Below are 19,422 nucleotides of genomic sequence, written 5' to 3' on the forward strand. Positions count from 1 at the left end.
AGGCAAAGGCCATGGAGGCTCCTGTACCAGACTTCTCAGTAATGGGTACCAGTGCTGTCGAGGCCAATCTGGAGCTATTAAAATCATGTTTGGCTTGTCCTGTCTGACCTTCAGCAGTACCCTTGGGAGGAGAGGCAGAGGTGGAAAGGCATAAATGTGAAGATTGCTCCAATTGAATGAGAGCGCATCCACTTTCCAAGCTGAGGGATGAAACCTTTTTGTGAAAAACTTTGGCAGCTGGTAATTTAGTGGAGAAGCGAACAGATCTATGTCTGGAGTTCCCCATAACACTGTCAACCTCTGGAATACATGAGGATCCAATTTCCACTCGTGGGGATCCATAATTTGTCTGCTCAACACATCTGCTAAGGAGTTCTGTGCTCCTGGCAGAAACCTTGCCTGAAGATTTAGCTGTAAACTGAGAGCAGTCTCCCACAAAATCATTGCTTGTCTGTCTGCATAGAGGATAAGAATGCGTTCCCCCTTGCTTGTTGATGTACCACATGACAGTTGTGTTGTCTGTTTGAATCAACACCTGCCCTGGAAGAAGTAAATCCTTGAAAGCTATCAATGCAAATTGGACTGCTAACATCTCCTTCAAGTTGATATGTAGATGTTGAAGTCTGGCAGGCCACGTGTCTTGTATCCATTTTCCATTTAGATGAGCTCCCCAAGCTTTGTCTGAGGCATCTGTCGTTATAATCTGACTCGCCTCTGGCCGGGTCACAGAGAGTCCCTTGTTTAGGTGACATTCCTGAGCCCACCACAAAAATTCCTTTTGAATGCAAGGTATTATTGGAATGACAGTGTCCAAATCTTGGCAGTGCTGTGTCCATTCTTGAGATACCATTGTAGCTTCCTCATATGCAGTTTGGCATTGGGAAGTACCAGAATACAAGATGCCATGAACCCCAAGGCTTGAAGGACTGTCCTTGCAGTCAGCCTGGACTGATGAGACAACTGGTGGAAGTAAAGAGAAAGATTCTTTTGTTTGTCCGGGGTCAAAAAGGCCATCTGGGATGCTGTATTCAGTCTCACACCCAGAAAGCACATGTCCTGAGAGGGTACTAGACTGGACTTTATTTCGTTCACAGAATACCCCAGGCATCTTAACACTGCCATCACATACTGTAAATGATGAAGAAGTTCGTCCTTTTCTTGGGCCAGTATCAGGCAATCATCCAAATAAGGATAGATCTGTATTCCTCTTAGCCTGAAGAAAGCAACCACTGGAGCCAGAACCTTCGTGAACACTCTGGGCGCAGTATATAAGCCAAAGGGCAATGCAGAGAACTGATAATGTGAAGTCCCAGCCCGAAAACGCAGATACTTCCTGCAACTGGGCCTGATAGGAACATGAAGGTAAGCCTCTTTGAGATCCAGAGTCACCATCCAGTGATCTTTGCCCAGCAGAGGTAAAAGCTGTTGTAACGTTAACATTTTGAACTTGGGAATGTCCAGATATGTGTTGAGGATGGATAAATCCAAAATTGGTCTCCACGTGTTTCCTTTCTTTGGTACTAGAAACAGGCGAGAATAAAATCCTAGGCCTACTTCTGGCAGAGGAACCGTTTGTATGGCCCCTATTTGAAGCAGTAGAGAAATTTGTTTGCGAGCCTCTAGTCTTTGCTGAGGAGGAACGTCCGGCATGCCTTTGAAAGGAGGCAAGGTATGGAAATAAAACTTGTAACCCTGGTGTATGATATCCAATACCCATTTGTCTTGGGTAATCAACATCCAATTTTCCTTGAAGAGTGCTAACCTTCCTCCCAAAGGTGCTGCCAGGCAAGAAGGATCTGGCAGCTGAAAAGTAGGTCATTGGGCCTGTTTACAAAGGACTGGCCCCTGCCCTCACCGAAGATTGTGCAGGTGAACTCCTGTTCTAGGCCTGAAAGAACTCTGAGCTCTGCCCCTACCACGTCTAGATCTACCCCTAGACTGAGAATCATAAGAAGGATCGTCCACCCCTTAGCAGGCCAATTCCTACTAAACTTGGAGGCTGAACTTGCAAAAATCCTTAACAGCCTGCATAGACTTAGCCTTGTCTTCCATTTTCTTCAAGACTGATTCCACAGGTGAACCAAACAACACATCAGACTGCAAAGGAGCATCCAAAATCCTTGTCTTAACATGGTCAGATAAATTCTGATCCTTTAACCAGGCATGCCTGCGAAGAACTGAGCCAGTGGCAGCCACCCTAGGCGAGGCCTGCACAGCATCAAAACCACACTGTAATGAATGCTTACCCACTTGTTCAGAGACATGCACCAAATCTTGCAACTCTTTACACTCAATGCCTTCCGCCAGAGCATCCACCTTAGACTTCAATTGAGAAAGAAGAAAGTTTTGATATTTCAACATATGAAACTGGCAATTCAAAGCCCTCATAGCTAAGGTAGAAGATGTATAGACCTTCTTTCCCCATCTATCCAAAGCTCTGGCTTCTTTATCTAGAGGAACCGGATTTTTTACAACAGAGGCCTTGACACCCTTAGGTCCTTGACTAATAGTTTCTGGGTCCGCCCTAGGACTCTTATAAAGATATTTATGAGCCTCAGGCACCCTGTAATACCTATCCGGTTTAACAGGAGCAGGAGGCAGAGAATCAGGATTAAGTGAAGCCTCTGCAAACACATCTTCCACAACATCCAGAACAGGGGTATAGCCAAGGGCCTATGCTGGGGTAACAGCAAAAACTCTCTAAGCCTTTTCCTAGAATCAGAGAAGTCCTGACCTTCCCACTTAAAATGTTCCCTCATAGAATGAAGTGTCTCTGAAAAAGAAAAATCCTCTGGAGGAGAAGCAGAAGGAGTGGAATCATCTGCATCAGAATCAGAATAAGGAGAATACTCCTGCAAGTCTTCAGCTGAAGACTCTGAAATATCCGAAGCCTGCTCAAAACTTCCCAACTCTGGCTCCACCCTAGGCCTCTTATCAGGAGGGGGCATAGAACCTCTAATCATAGTAATTAAATCTTCTGCCATTTTAAGCATGTGCTTCTTAGGCACAGACCCTGCTGAACTAGGAGTGACACCAACAGAAGCTGAAACTGGCCTGCCTCTGGGAGAAGCCTTGGAAACAGAAGGAAAAGGCCTAACCACCCTAGGAAGGGAGGGGAGTACAGTAACTAGGGAAGCCCCTTCAGCCTGACCTGCCTCCTGAGAGACCACCTCCTGCAAAATCAAAGTCTCCCCCTGAGACTCCAGAGAAGTCTCCGTCGGAACCACCGGTTCCACTGAAGCCTCTAAAGAACCGGCGTCCGGAACGGACGACACATCTTGCCTGGGTTTAACTGTTTTGTCTTTGCGCTTCTTCGCAGAAGCGGGCGCCGGAGAATCCGACGGCATATTATAATTGCACCGCTTCCCAAAGACCAGCCTAGCACAATCCAACCTTCGCGTAATAGTGCGTTTATTGAACCTAGCACAAAAGCGACACCCAACAACGTCGTGCTCAGGCCCCAAACAAGGAATACACAAAGAATGATAATCCCTATGCGGTATCTGTTTCCCACAAGAAATACAGTTATTCACTTTTCTGACATCCGGTAAAACACTGAGGCAAGAAAAACCAAAATAATCCCCAGCGGTACTTAGCCAACTTGGATTCGGTCTGAAACTCCGAATTCGAAAAATTTCAGAACGCCGAACGGCACTTGCAACGCTGCTTCTGCATCGGACCATGCGGCAAAAAAGACTGAGGAAATGACGTTGGTCATGCACTTTTGTACCCTGACGTCCTGATGTCAGTTTTAAGCGCCTTGACCGACGTCAGCCTAATACTTTGGTATTCGGGCCGACCGAGGACAGCGGACTACCCATATGTAAGGACTGCAGCAATGTGAGATGAAGAACATTATAAGATATTCTGAAAGAAAACTAAGGAATGAACTCAAAAAATTAGAAGCAACAAAAAAAAATGCCTCAATATTCAGGTATGCCCACAACTTCTACACGATGGTATAAAGCACACTGACTTTTTTTTTTTAAATAACCATATCAAATATCCCCCAAAAGCACCAACCTGAAAAGAAAAATACAACAGGTTAAAAACAGCCTGCTACATACAAAATAGAACACTTATCAAAAATGGTAAGGCGTCAAATTGGGCCTAGGTCACAAAAACAATAAGTAATTTCTTAAAGATACATTTCTGAAAGCTGCAAAAATGAACAGTAATTACAGTACATTAAATTATATGACCGCCTTTCAGCAGACACTGTTACATAGTAAGAGAAACACCAATTTCCAATCTTAACATGATTTCTGAGAGATCTGGTCACTTCATGCAGTAATAAAGATCTGAGGAGCACAGTGCATTGTGAGGTATGGAGAGGTACTCAACAGCTTGGAAGAATTTGGACCGCTGGATGCCCTAATGCCAGAGGCCTCAGTTCTATGGATACTAAGAATGGCATCCACCCTTACCAGTTCTGCCTGTACAGCATCTGCATTTGCCCCTGTTGCCCATTTTATGGGTGAGCAGTTAAAAATAAATGCATTAAGTTTAAAATTTAAAAAGACAGTTTTTTTTCTGCAGACCAGCACTTCTTTTGATACCTAGTACATACAAACTATACTAAGTTCTGTAACATATCTGGCACATTTTACAACTGGCTACTTTTCAGCAAATCATGATACTATAATCCCATTCCACAGAATCATAATGGTAAGCTGAATGCCACAAGAATCGATGTCATTTGAATGATGCATAATAACCAAAAAGAATTCAATGTAAAATTCCCACACTAAAAATTTTATAACATAGCACATATTTATAAATATTTATGCAGCAGGGCAAGCTTTCTTATCCCCAGCAATCCTCAATCATGACTCTCAACTGTCCCTATTTTTAGGGATGCGCTCCTCTAATTTTATCTCAAAATTTACCTTTACCCTTACAAAAACTGACCATTAACTTAAAACTTGTCAAACCGATGTCATCAGTACTTCAAAAGTGTCCACAGTTTTTGGCTTTTTCTTGTTCCATAATTATATTTTGCTTTGTCTATAATACTGGAGGGTAAAAGTTGAGAGCTATGCCCCTCATCATGCTAACATATTCTCACTCCAAAGTCAACTAACCTTTGAAGACAGAATATTTGGTTTTAAATAGAGACCAATACATTTCCTTTGCTACACAGTTCTGCACCCCTTCAATAAGAATGCAAGGAGTATAGACACTCACATGAGAGTGAATGGCAGCTTACCTTACTGCAAAAGCATTTAACAATATGTGCTGTTTTGGTTTACTATCAGAATTGCGAACGTCACTCGGTCGAACATTGTATAGTCGAACGCATAAGGTCGGAAACACAAATGTCGAAGGCAGTATAATCAATCGGGAACGGTTTTACCATGGGTCGAGGTAGGGAGGATGTTTGTAGTAGGGTATTATACTTTACACCTACCTCGACCCATGATAAAACTGTTTCCAATTGATTATACTGCCTTCGACATTTGTGTTTCCGACCTTATGCGTTCGACTATACAACGTTCGACCGAGTGACGTTCGCAATTCTGATAGTAAACCGCTGTTTTATAAAATTTGCCTTGAGATTAACTTTTTTTCAAACTATTTTCAGTCATTCAGTTTCAGTCGAATGACATTTAGTCTAGTAGCACTGAAGGTACAATCACGGATTTCTACTTCGATGAGTAAATTTTTAACTGCATTTTTTTCACAAGGAGGCACCCCTAACCCCTACATCCATGCAAGGGGCATCTCTCCCTACATCCCCTCAGGTCATACAATCAGCCCTAAGACTGCACAACCTAGGGGCATATTATATTTGTAATTTTCAGCAAACAAACAAATATGTACTCTCCTTAGCATTTTACCACTTTCGGCATGCAAGCTGTATCAATTTGTACAATGTCCTATGTCCTCTATGCATGTTATGTATTTATTCCCTTCATAATAATCACCATGGATGCTTCAACTTTCTTTATGATATGAAATGCCTGAATAATGACTCTGCCACTGACCTTAGCACTTCACAGCCTCTGTGCACATTATACTATAGCCATGGCCAATTCTATTTGAAAACATGTATACTTGTTACATCTAACACTGCCCAAGTATTTTACATATTCTGGAAAGACACAGTGGTGCAGCTTGGTCATTGCTTAGTTCCCAGCTGGGATGCTTTCTCTGCAAAGTCTGCACATCCTCTCACTGTGTCCATGCTTTTTGTTAGTTTCATATAGATGAAATCACAATGTTCTATCTGCCCCTATGTGTGTATGGTGTACGTGTTCTGCAATGGACAGGTGTCTCATCTAGGACTTTCTCCAACCTTATACCCTCTGCTTGCTGGGATAGAAGTTGGTTTCCTGCAATCTTAAACTAAAAAAAAAAAATTAATATTGACAATGCAGGGAATATAACAAACAGAAATGAAAATAACATATACGTACAAGACATCAATTCAATGTCTACAAACCACAACAGGCAAAATTTGATGCAGCTTAATTCCATTAAAGCAGCACAAATCAACTCAACCTTTCTTTTGTTTTATGAAGTACAAAGACGAAGAGTCTTTAAATTGCAATTCTGCACTACTGTAGTAGTAACATTTCAATAAAGTTGTTCCAAGAAGAATGGTTTGCTAGTTTTCACAGCACACCTACGCATGACCAAAAGCAATTCCAAACAACTAAACGGTGTGCCAGATGTATGTTAGAAATATATAATGTACTGTACAGCAACAACTAAAATCAAGATGCTGAACACATGCATTTTTAAAAAATACAAAGCCACTCTATATGACTGTGAAAAATGCAGCATCACTACTAATTATTTTTAATAGCATTCACTTTACAAACCTAAGAATCCCTGTGCCTGTTCCAATATCCAAAACAATGTTGCATCCTTTCTGTATAGCTTTCTGGATAGCTCTCTGATAGGCAAGATTTCGTTGTGTGTCATTGAGCATTAAGAAATGCCATCGCTCCACCAGCCAGTTGGCAACACGATAAAAATTCTCCCTTGCGTCAGCAAAGTCTGGGTTCAGTTTTACTGCCTTGTGGAAATATCCAGCTGCTTCATCTCTAAAACCCATTCTATAACAAGAGAAACAACAATGTACAGAGATGCAACTAAATAACTAAATGACTACACAACAGCATACATATTATTCCTATAATATAAATAAGCTGCATTGCAAACATTTTCCTTTTTATACTTGACATGTATTAGTACAAATGTACTTTACTGGAGCTTTTCTCCTTGGGCCTCTGCTGAAAATGGACACTGTTGTCCAGTTGGACCATCCCGGTAAACAAATGTTAAATAAATTTCTAAATAATAAGAAAAGTAAATTACAAAGTATTCAAAATTACTGAAAATACAGCTGTGTAAGTAAACTTACCTTGACAGTAGATGTTCGATTAAATCACTGATGCAGTAGTGTGAGCTATATGGGTTATTTCTTAGGATACAACAGCCCAGCTAGCCTTTCAAAGTCTTGGGCTCCCTCTACCTGCACTCAGACAGGGGGTGCAAGGAGCAAATCCTCTTGTAAATAAAATAAGTTTAAAGGAGAAGAGCGATGTTCTAGATCTGCTCTTTTCCTCCATTTTCAAGTCTTTTTCGCTGGCTTGTTGGCACTCGGTATTTCAAGTGCCAATATTTCAATAAGCTGGTAAATGGAACTGGCCAATTCCACAAGAAGGGGGAACCACTGCTGCCTTAGCCAAAAGGGAGTCTCCACAGTGATTCTTGAAGAGTCCTTCTGAATCTTCAGAATGACCCCTGATATCAGTAGAAAGGGTAAAAATGCATACAGGAACATTCACATTCAAGGGAATGAAAAAGCACCTGTTTAACAGAACTGCTTGCAAGGAAACATGCAACAGAATTTCTTCAGTTGTCTGCTTTGGAAGGAGGCAAACACATCTACTTGAGGAGTTCCACACAACTGGATCAATTCCTAGAAGATCTCCTTGTTCAATTTCCATTTGTGCGGGTCTGTCCTGGTTCTGCTCAGCTTCTCTGCCACAACATTGTGCTCTAATGGAATATAAAAAGCTTCAGAGATACGACAAGCAAGCCTGCACAGGAGGTAAAATGTTGTACCCTCTGTTTGTTTATGTATGTCTGTGATCACCTGAAGTGGCCCTACAGACCACAAATGATGCAGGGAATTGAGAAAATATTGTTGTGTAAAACCACACCGTAATGGTAGATGTACTTCTCTTCAGTGTTGCAGTACTCATTCCCGATGAACAGGGATATGAGATAAGCGTCCTTGAGATCCAGAGAAAACAGAAAAGCCTGAGGAAGCAGCAAAGGGAACAAAGTCTGAAGGGATAACATTCAAAAGGAAGGATCATTATGAAAAGTATTCAGGTGAGAAAGATCTAGAATGGGTCTCCAAGTACCCTCTTTCCTGGGGACCAAAAACATTCTTGAATAAAAACCTTTCCCCCTTGAGTAGCTGGAACTTCTTGAATAGTGCCCCCAAGTCAAAAGATCTGGAAGCATCTCTGAAAAGAAGCATACTGTTCTTGAGGTGGCTGAGGAATGTTCATGAAGATGAAATACCTTTGGCGAATGATGAAAAGAACACAAGAATAAAGAAGTTATGCACTCACCATAAAGTTCTATGTTTGTTGTCCAGTATCTCGCCTTCATTCCTGCTGGTTGGGTTTGGAGCCGAACTCTGCTCCAACTCGGCAGTATACTAAAGCTCGAGAGCTTCTACTGGCTTGAGGCTATAACCTATCCCATGGTGCCTAGTGGCTGTTCCCCAGATCTCGTTTGAGGGAGAGAGTTCCCCATGATATGTCTAATGTCTAGAAAGAGAAATTATATGAAATATATTGGTCGTAAAGGTAAAAAGGAAGGCAAGATGGGAATCAGACCATATTTGCCAATTTGTAAAATTTCTCTAGATCCTCCAGGAGGGGGATGGTTGGGTGGGATGCAAGAATGAAAGTGAGATACTGGACAACAAACATGGAACGTTATGGTGAGTACATAACTTCTTTATGTTATGTTGTCCTATCTCACCTTCATTCTTGCTGATTGGGACAGAGTCCCCAGCACCTTTTCTCTAAAGTGGCTCAAGGGAATAAACTCTTCAGGACAGTGGAACCAAAGGATGGCCTGTTCTGGAAGGCCATCTACTTTGTAATGAGACATGAAGGTGTGAAGATTAACCCATGTAGCAGCAGCACAATTTGAATCCAATGGAAGTCTGGATTGAAAGGCAATGGAAGTAGACACTGCTCTAGTTGAATGTCCTTTCACTTTCTCTGGCGGTTCTTTAGCATGACAGTGATAAGCATATTTGATAGTCTCAGTAAGCCATTTGGGCAAAGTAACTTTTGAGATTGCCCGGCCTCTTTTTGTTTCTGAATAGGGCACAAAGAATTGACCTGACTTTCTGAACTCTTTTGTCCTGTGTAAATAAAAATGCAGTTGTCTATATACATCCAATTGGTGAAGCTTATATTCTGCCTTGTTGTTGTAATTAGGAAAGAACACATGTAATTCTATAGACTGGTTTAACTTGTTTCAGAACAGACTTTTGGTAAGGAGGGATTTGTTCTGAGGAAAACTCTATCGTTGAGGAAGATCAAATAGGGAGGACGGATGGATAAGGCCTGCAACTCTGAAACCCTCTGAGCTGAGGTAACTGCTGTCAGAAAGACAGTTTTCCAGGATAAAAAATTTAAAGAGCAAAAGGATGCTGGTTCGAAAGGGGGACGAATCAACACCGATAATACTAAATTTAGATGCCACGGTGGAGGAGGTTCTCTTACAGGAGGTCTTAACAGAAAGGTCCCACTGAGGAAGGCCTTGCATAACTTATGGGACATCACATTGGATCAGAGTTCCCCTACATGATAATTGGATATAGCAGCTAGTTGAACTAGAATAGTGGCAGCCGCTGCTCCTTGATTAATAATTTCTGTCAAGAATTCCAAAATTTCAGGTATAGAAGCTGTAAAGGGATCTACGAATTTCTTGTCTGCCCAACAAGTGAACCGCTTCTATTTGCTCGCATAAAGTTTCCTAGTTGTATTTTTCTGCAAAGATACCAAAATGTGGCGTACTGCCGGGAATAATTCTAGGAAGCCTGGCTAAGATTGGAAGTGGAGAAACCAAGCTGTCAGCTTGAGGGTCTGAAGGGCAGGATGGAACATTCTTGACTGATGTGTCAGAAGATCCGGCACTGGGTCCAGGATCCATGGGTCCTCCTGAAGGTGGGGCCAAAGGAAAGGGAAAGTACAGTTGTGTACACTTACCACAAATGTAGATGTTCGAGTGTATTCACTGTTGCAGTCATTACATTTGGGTAATCCTGCTGGCAGGTTGCCCTCAGCCGGTCTGAATCAAAAAGTCTTGGGTCCTGCGTCGGTTGCTGTCGCCCCTTCCAGCAGCCGACTCTGTTTTCTTCAGTTTTTCTTGCCCCAGATGTCAGGTGCCCCCAAAAAGGGTAGCCAAACTTTATATATATATATTCAGAAATACATCAATATACATTTTACCTTCATCTATAAGCAAATACACCACACATGTAGTATAAATCAGAGAAGGAAGGATAAGATCCAAAAGAAAAAAGGGGGAAGGCGGGTGGGTAACCTGGACTGCAACAGTGAATACACTCGAAGATCTATATTTATGGTAAGTGTACACAACTGTACTATGTTCTTCGTGTTTCACTGTTGTAGTCATTACATTTGGGTAGAGTCCCAAAGCTATGGTTGGGAGGCTGGAACTAGATAGCAGTAGGAGCGGCTATGAGCCCTGAAGAACTGCAGTGGCAAAGCCTGCCCTGGATTTAGAGTATAGTGGCAGATGGTATGCTTTGTAAAGGTGTGCACTAAAGTCCAAGTAGCCACCTCTAAAATGTCTCTGGTTGGTACTCCCCTGAGAAAGGCTGCTGAGGTGGTTGCAGCTCTGGTGGAATGAGGCCTAATGCCCTTAGGCACTAGCTTGCCATGGTGTATGTAGCAGAAACGAATGCAGTGGCCTAACCACTTAAAAATAGTCTGCTATGAGATAGGCTTTCCTTGTGATCTTGCAGCATATGCCACTAGTAATTGCTCTGTCTTCCTGAAAGCTTTGGTTCTGTCCAAGTAGAATCTAAGCTGTCTGTGCACGCCCAAAGAATCCAGAATTCTCTCCCATTTGTTCTGTGGATTTGGGTAAAAGGTTGGGAGATGGGTGGCTTGGTTAAGAGCCACACTGGACACTATTTTAGGCATAAATGTTGGGTTTGTCCTCAGGAAGACCCTGTCAGGGTGAAAAATGATGAAAGGTTCCACAGCCATGAGGGCTTGTAGCTCTGAAACATGTCTTGCAGAAGTAGTTGCTAAGAGCAGAGCTGTTTTCCAAGATAAAAACTTCATATCAGCTGTAGCAGCTGGCTCAAAAGGAGGCAGGGTGAGCTTTTCCAAAACATAGTTGAGGTCCCATGCAGGTATTGGTAGTTTTCTTGGGGGCCTTAAATTTTTGGCTCCTCTGAGGTACTGCCTCAGTAAAGGGTGAGAAAAAAGTGGTGGTTCTGTGTTGTAATGAGCCGAAATGGCAGAGGCATGAATTTTAATGGATGAAAAAGATAGGCCTTTGTCCAGCATCTCAGTTAAGTATTGCAAAATCTGAGGAATATTTGGTACGGCTGTATCAATTCCTTGTGCCTGGTTCCAGGCACAGAATCTCTTCCATTTTCCAGCATAAGACTTTCTAGTACTAGGCCTTCTGGCTTCCAGAATGACGTCCATCACAGCTTTACTGAGAGGTGTTTTTTGTATGACTACATTATCCACCATGCTGCCAAGTTTAATGTCCTGAGTTGACTGTGCATGATCTGATTGTTTTGCTGGGAGAGTAGGCGAGGTATATGAGGTAAGGTCCAAGCCGGGTATAGAGATAAGTTCCTTAGTATTGGATACCAGTACTGGTGTTGTCAGTCTGGGGCAATCAGTATAATCTTTGGCTTCTCCTGTCTGACCGTTAGGAGCACCTTGGGTAGGAGAGGCAGTGGAGGAAAGGCATATACTGATAGGTTTTTCCAGCTGAAAGATAGGGCGTCCACTTTCCATGCTTGTCTGTGATAAGTCCTTGTGCAGAATCTTTTTAGTTGGTAATTGAGAGGGGAAGCAAATAGGTCTATGTCCGGGCATCACCATTTCCTTGTTATCATCATCCATGAGGTTTCTGCTTAGCTCGTCTGCCAGAGTATTTTCCTTTCCTGGCAGGAATTGTGCCTGCAGATGTACTTGGTAAGTCAAAGCTGTGTCCCACTAGGTCATGGCTAGTCTGCAAACGAGGTAAGAATGTGTGCCCCCCTGCTTTTTTATATACCACATGACCGTGGTGTTGTCTGTCTTTATCAGTAGTTGTCCTGGATGAAGTAGGTCCTTGAAGGCTGCCAGGGCATTTTGAACAGCTAACATCTCTTTTTGATTGATATGAAGATGCATTTGGTTTGAGGACCATGTGCCCTGAATGCCTCTTCCTGCCATGTGGGCTCCCCAGGCATAATCTGAAGCATCCGTTGTTAGTGTCTGCCTGGCTGGAGGTAATGTGAATGGCTGTCCCTTGTTCTAGTGACAAGCCTTTTCCCACCATCGAAACTCCTGTTGCAGGCAGGGAATGAGAGAAATGATTGTTTCCAGGCTGTGGCAATGTTGAGTCCAAACACTTTTTAGGTACCATTGAAGTTTCCTCATAAGCAGTCTTGCATATGGAATTTGTAGGACGCAGGATGCCATGAAGCCCAAAGCCTGCAGAATTTTTCTTGCAGATAACTGGGCCTTTGTTGCCAACATTTTGAAATAAGTAGTCAGTTGCCTTTGTCTGGCATGATATAAGCCATCTGTGCAGTGGTATTCAAGCTTGCACCCAGGAATGTTATCTCTTGTGAGGGTACTAGTTTTGATTTATTTTTGTTGACTGTGTACCCTAGGCAGGTTAGAAGTCTTTTCACAAACGCCAGATGTTGAAGAAGAATGTCCTTGTTTTCTGCTTGAATGAGACAGTCGTCCAAGTAAGGCTATATTTGTATTCCTCTTTGTCTGCAAAATGTAATTACTGGTGCCAGGCACTTTGTAAAGACCCTGGGTGCAGTAGATAAGCCAAAGGGCAGTGCAGAGAATTGGTAATGCATTCAACCAGCCTTGAATCTGAGATATCGTCTGCATGATTGTCTGATTGAAACATGCAGGCATGCCTCTTTTAGGTCTAAAGTCACAAGCCAAGCATTCTTGCTCAACATGGGCAGAAGCTGCTGCAAGGTCAACATTTTGAATTTTGGAATATCCAGGAAAGTGTTCAGAATAGATAGGTCTAGTATAGGCCTCCAGGCCTTGTCTTTTCTGGGTACCAAAAAAGTACAGTTTTGTACCTACCATAAATGTAGATGTCCGATAGGTATGCAACTGCAGTCCTGACATATGGGTTGTCCTGCCTCAGGCAGCCCTTCGGTCGGCCGGATTCCAAAGTCTGGGTCGGCGGCTGATGTCGCCCTTTCCCCGACGTCAGAGCGCCTGGGGTATAAAAACGTCAGCCAACGCCATCTTCTTCAGTGTTTCTTGCCCCAGATGCCAGGTGCCCTCTAAGGAAGGCTAAATTTTGAAAAATAGAGAAAAATTCCAGACAAGTACAACAGCATAAAAACAAATACACCATAAAAGATTACCCCAGGTAGCTAAAATGAGGGGTAGAAACCCAAAAGTATACCACAGAGGGGTAGGTGGGAGGGAAAACCTGACTGCAGTTGCATACCTATCGGACATCTACATTTATGGTAGGTACAAAACTGTACTATGTCCTTCAAGGATGCAACTGCAGTCCTGACATATGGGTTGAATACCATAGCCAACCTGGGGGTGGTAGGCACTAAGACAAAGATGGTGTAGCTAAAATGCCCTGCAGGACTGCAGAGGCAAACCCTACTCTGGACCTGGAGTATAAAGGCAGGATGTAATGTTTGGAAAATGTATGCACGGAGCTCCATGTAGCAGCTTCTAAAATGTCCTTTGTTGCCACTCCTCTTAAAAAAGCTGTGGAGGTGGCTGTAGCTCTGGTGGAATGTGGCCTGATATCAGCTGGCACAGTTTTTCCTTGAAAAGAGTAGCAGAATCGAATGCAATTTCCAATCCATTTAGAAACTGTCTGTTTGGAAATTGCTTTTCCCTGCAATCCAGCAGCGAAAGCTACAAAAAGCTGGTCAGATTTTCTGAAAGACTTTGTTCTGTCCAAGTAGTAGCGCAACTGTCTGTGTATGTCCAAGGTGTGCAGAAGTCTCTCTCCTTTATTTTGAGAATTAGGAAAGAAGGTAGGCAGGTGAATAGCTTGATTCAGGGACACCCTGGATACCACCTTTGGCATGAATGACGGATTGGTTCTCAAAGAAACTCTGTCCTGGTGAAAAATGAGAAATGGTTGTATTGCCATAAGGGCCTGTAGCTCAGAGACTCTTCTTGCTGAGGTTACTGCCAGAAGGAAGGCTGTCTTCCAAGACAGAAATTGCAACTCTGAAGATGCTGCTGGTTCAAAGGGAGGAAGAGTTAATTTTTCCAGCATGAAGTTGAGGCCCCATGCAGGCACTGGTGGTCTCCTTGGAGGGTTGATGTTCTTTATACCTCTTAGAAACTGTCTTAGCAATGGGTGAGAAAATACAGGCAGATCAGTGTTATATTTGGCAGATATTGCTGAAGCATGTATTTTTATGGAAGAATATGAAAGGCCATTGTGGAGCATTTCAGCCAAGTATTCCAGGATCTGTGGAATGCTCATCACTGATGGGTCTTGACCCTTTTTGCTGTTCCAGATAAGAAATCTCTTCCATTTTGCTGAGTATGTTTTTCTAGTGGAAGGTCTGCGCGCCTCCAGGATGATATCTTTTACCCTTTTGGAAAGTGTATCCTGAGTAATAGTCATGGAATCTTCCAAGCTGCCAGCTTCAATGTTTTCAAGCTGGGGTGTAGTGTCCTGTAATTGTGCTGTGTCAGAAGAAGTGGCCATTGAGGAAGGGGCCACGGATTGGTGTGTGTCAAGCTCCGTAGCAGTGGGTACCAGTGTTGTCTTGGCCACTCTGGAGATATCAGTATGACTTTCGGTTGCTCTGTCTTGATCTTTGGTAACACCTTGGTCATCAAAGGAAGAGGTGGGAAGGCATATAGTGTTAGAGAGTTCCAACTGAAGGAGAGAGCGTCCACCTTCCATGCTTGAGGATGGTATGTCCTTGTGCAAAACTTTTTCAAATGGTGATTGAAGTGGGAGGCAAAAAGATCTATATCCGGCCTTCCCCATGCTTAAGCTATTTGTAAGAAAATGTCTGGATGCAACATCCATTCGTGTGGATCCATGGTGTTTCTGCTTAGGCTGTCCGCCAGAACATTGTCCTTCCCTGGTACAAACTGGGATTGTAGCTCTATTTTCAATTGTAGGGAAATATCCCAGAGATTCATTGCCATTCTGCAAAGAGGATAGGAATGGGTACCTCCTTGCTTGTTTATGTACCACATAACTGTGGTATTGTCTGTCTTTATTAGTAGATGGCCCTGATGCATGAACTTTTCGAAGGCCTTGATTGCATGTATCACTGCCAACATTTCTTTTAGGTTGATATGCAGGTGTTTTTCTTTTTGTGTCCATTGTCCTTGAATGCATCTGCCCTCCATGTGCACCCCCCATCCATGGTCTGAGGCGTCTGTTGTTATGGTTTGACTTGTATGAGGCTTGCTGAAAGGCAGACCTTTGTTTTTCTGGCTTGCTTGAGCCCACCACAAAAATTCCTTTTGAAGGCATGGAATGAGTGGAATCAATGTTTCCAGGCTGTGGCTGTGCTGAGACCATAGACTTTTTAGGTACCATTGTAGTTTCCTCATATGCAGCCTTGCATGTGGAATCAGAAGAATGCAAGATGCCATGAAACCCAGGGCCTGCAGGATTTTCCTTGCAGTCATCTGGGTGTGTGTTGCCAATTTTCTGAAGTATTCTGGTAATTTTTTTTGTTTTTCTTTTGTCAGAAAAGCCATCTGGGTGTTTGTGTCCAGTGTGGCACCCAGGAAAGGTATTTGCTGGGATGGTACGAGACTTGATTTCTGAATACTGACTGTGTATCCCAAGGCCTCCAGTAGGTGAATGACATAGTCCAAGTTTTTTAACAAGGCTTGTTGGCTGTCCGCTTGTATAAGGCAGTCATCCAGATAAGGGTATATTTGTATCCCCTGAAGTCTGCAATGTGCAATTACTGATGCCAGGCATTTCGTGAACACTCTGGGTGCAGTAGATAAGCCAAAGGGCAATGCTGAGAATTGATAATGCTCTGAGCCTGCAAGAAATCTGAGGTATCTTCTGCAACTTTGTCTGATTGGGACATGCAGGTATGCCTCCTTGAGGTCCAGAGTTACCAGCCAAGACCCCTTGCCCAGCATGGGAAGGAGTTGCTGTAAAGTCAGCATTTTGAATTTTGGCACAATAAGGTAAGTATTCAGTGCGGACAAGCCCAGAATGGGTCTCCATTGGTTTTCTTTTCTTGGAACAAGGAACAATCTTGAATAAAATCCTTGTCCTTGTTCTGCAGAAGGAACCTTTTCTATTGCTCTTATTTGAAGTAGGTTTGTTATTTGTTTGAGTGCCTCTGCCCTTTGATTTGGTGGCAGGTTTGGCCTGCCATGTCTTGTTGGCAGTGTATGAAAATGGAATCTGTATCCTTTGTCTATTATCGCCAGTATCCATTTGTCCTTTGTAATATTGTGCCAATTTTTTGAGAATAAAGATAACTTTCTGCCCAAAGGTGCTTCTAATTGAGCCCTGGATGGCGGAGTCGGAGTCAAAGTCAAGTCATTGAGATTGTCCAGGCGGAGCAGTGGAAGGTCCTGCCCCACCTCTCTGGTTCGAAGGCTGCCATTGACGTCCTCTGTAGGAGCCTCGAGTTTGCCCTCTACCTCTGCCACGTCTGTTTTTGCCTCTTTGAAATTTGTCTGTGTCAGGAAAGGACCAATGTTTAGAAGGCCAATTCCTGCTGAATCTTGGAGGCTGTACCTGGAGGAAATCTTTGACTGTTTGCACTGATTTTGCCTTTTCCTCTATTTTCTTTAAAACCTCTTATGCAGTAGCACCAAACAGCTTATGTTTCTCTAGTAGTGCGTCCAAAAGCTTAATTTTCACATGGTCTGGCAATGTTTGTTCCTTTAACCAAGCATGTCTGCGTATGACCGCACCTGTCATTGCTGCTCTACATGAAGCTTCCAATGCATCATATCCACACTGAAGGAAATGGCTGCTAACCTGCTTAGTATTATGAACCAATTCCTGTAACCCCTTTCTATCTAATGGTTCAGGGGAAGCCAGTTTCTTTTGCAAGTCATGCAACATATATTCCTGATACTGAATCATATGAAATTGACAATTTAATGCTCGCATAGAAAGGGTGGAAGATGTATATACCTTCTTGCCCCACCTTTCTAAAGCCCTAGAATCTCTTTCCGAAGGGAGTGGGTTCTTAGCAGTAGTGGAGGAAACCCCTTTAGGCCCCTGAGAAATAGTTTCAAGGTCAGCAGTATGGCCCTTGTACAGAAACTGATGTGTGTCTGGGACCCTGTAGTACCTGTCTGGCTTGACAGGAGCAGGGGGGAGGGAGTCGGGAAACACTAGATTCTAAGTACACATCATCTAAAACATTTAAAACTGGAGGAATAGCTAAGGGTCTATGCTGAGGTAGCTTTAAAAATTCCCTTAACCTTTTCCTAGAATCTGAGTATTCTTGGCCTTGCCATTTGAAGTGTTCCCTCATGGAATGAAGCGTTTCCCCAAAGGAAAACTCCTCAGGAGGAGAAGCAGAGGGAATAGATTCCTCCACATCAGAATCCTCGTAGGCCGGGAAGGTCTCCTCCTGGTAGTCTGAATGTGCAGAATCACCTGAGGCCTCATCGGAGGACTGGGAGTCTACCTGCTCAACCCTAGGCCTCTTGTCAGAAGGCGGCTGAGAGCCTCTATCTGGATGAGGCTGTGAACCCCTAATCAAAGAAATAAGGTCCTCAGCTAAACTTAAAATTTGAGAACCAGAAGTGGATCCCAGAGAAACATATCTTGGAGGGAGAGACTTAGCCTGTTTGGCAGCCTTAGCACGTGTGTAGGCCTTAATGGACATAGACACTGGAGGCCTGGCAGCCCCACATGCTGGAGTAGTCTTATCCACTGAAATGGTGTCAGAAATATCCTGAGCTACGGTCTCAGAGGGGAGCACAGAAACCGGCACCGAGCTGGCCTCCGGTACCAAATTAACCGGTGGAGCGGTGTCGTCGGTCTGTAGCGGTTGCGAAACCGGCTCAGAAGAGATCAAGACACTCACGGTAGGCCTAAGCGTGGTGTCGGCCGAGACCGTGGACCGCGGGTGTCGGTCCTTATCCTTCCGTTTTTTAGGTAAATGTGCTGTCGGAAGCTCCGATGGCATGATATAACAGAAATCTTCCCCAAAATAATCCTGTGCAAACTCAGACCGACGCCTAAGAGTGCGTTTACTGAAAGAGGCACAGGCTGCACAGGCCGAGACGTTGTGTTCTGGGCCTAGGCAAGGTAAGCAGTGAGAGTGGAAATCCTTATGAGGTATTTGTTTCCCACAAGTTAAACAATTATTAACTTTTTCACTTTTATCTGACATCGGCTGAGGCAAGAAAAGGTCCCCAACGGGGTACTTAGCTTTTTTGAAGACTTCAGTAGCTGAAAACACAGGAGCTGGTCGACCGGCACTTGCGAACTGCTTCTGCTTCGGGTGCCACGCGGCAAGAAAGACTGAAGAAGATGGCGTCGGCTGACGTTTTTATACCCCAGGCGCTCTGATGTCGGGGAAAGGGCGACATCAGCCGACGCCGGACCCCGACTTTGGAATCCGGCCGACCGAAGGGCTGCCTGAGGCAGGACAACCCATATGTCAGGACTGCAGTTGCATCCTTGAAGGACATCAGCCTTGAGTAAAATCCTTGTCCCTGCTCTTGGTCTGGTACTTGTTGAATGGCCTCCATGTCCATGAGGAATGAGACTTGTTTTTGTGCCTCTGCCCATTGATTTTTTGGCAGATCTGGCCAGCAGTTTGCCTTTGGCATAGTATGGAAATGGAACTTGTATCCTTGTGACACTATGTTTAGAACCCACTTGTCCTGGGTTATGATGTGCCAATTTTGAGCAAAAAGTGCTAATTTTCCCCCTAAGGGTGCTGCCAGAAGATAAGTGCGTGATACAGGCAGGGGAAGTCATTGGGACTGCTTTCTGTATGTTTGTGATCGATCTACTCCAGCTTTGGAGGTAGAAGCAGCCCATTGCTTGGGCCTATAAGAACCTTGCGACTGGGATATGCCCCTAGGGCATCTGGGTCTGCCCCTTTGAGGTCTGTCTGACACAGGAAAGGACCAATTTTTTTGTAGGCCAGTGTCTACTAAACCTAGGTGGCTGTACTTGTAA

At 43.7% G+C, this 19,422-nt stretch overlaps 1 protein-coding gene across 1 annotated transcript in view; it reads right to left on the minus strand.

The window, feature by feature from the left end:
* Positions 1-19,422, minus strand: part of PRMT9 (protein arginine methyltransferase 9) — a 907,971-nt gene that overhangs the window by 676,212 nt on the left and 212,337 nt on the right. Inside the window, exon 4 of the mRNA XM_044062247.1 lies at positions 6,828-7,064. Coding sequence (XP_043918182.1) covers positions 6,828-7,064 — 237 coding nt within the window. The remainder of the gene's footprint in view (positions 1-6,827; positions 7,065-19,422) is intronic.

Source organism: Protopterus annectens, chromosome 2.part1 (assembly GCF_019279795.1).
Source record: "Protopterus annectens isolate FY-2018-M chromosome 2.part1, PAN1.0, whole genome shotgun sequence".
Lineage (NCBI taxonomy): Eukaryota > Metazoa > Chordata > Ceratodontiformes > Protopteridae > Protopterus > Protopterus annectens.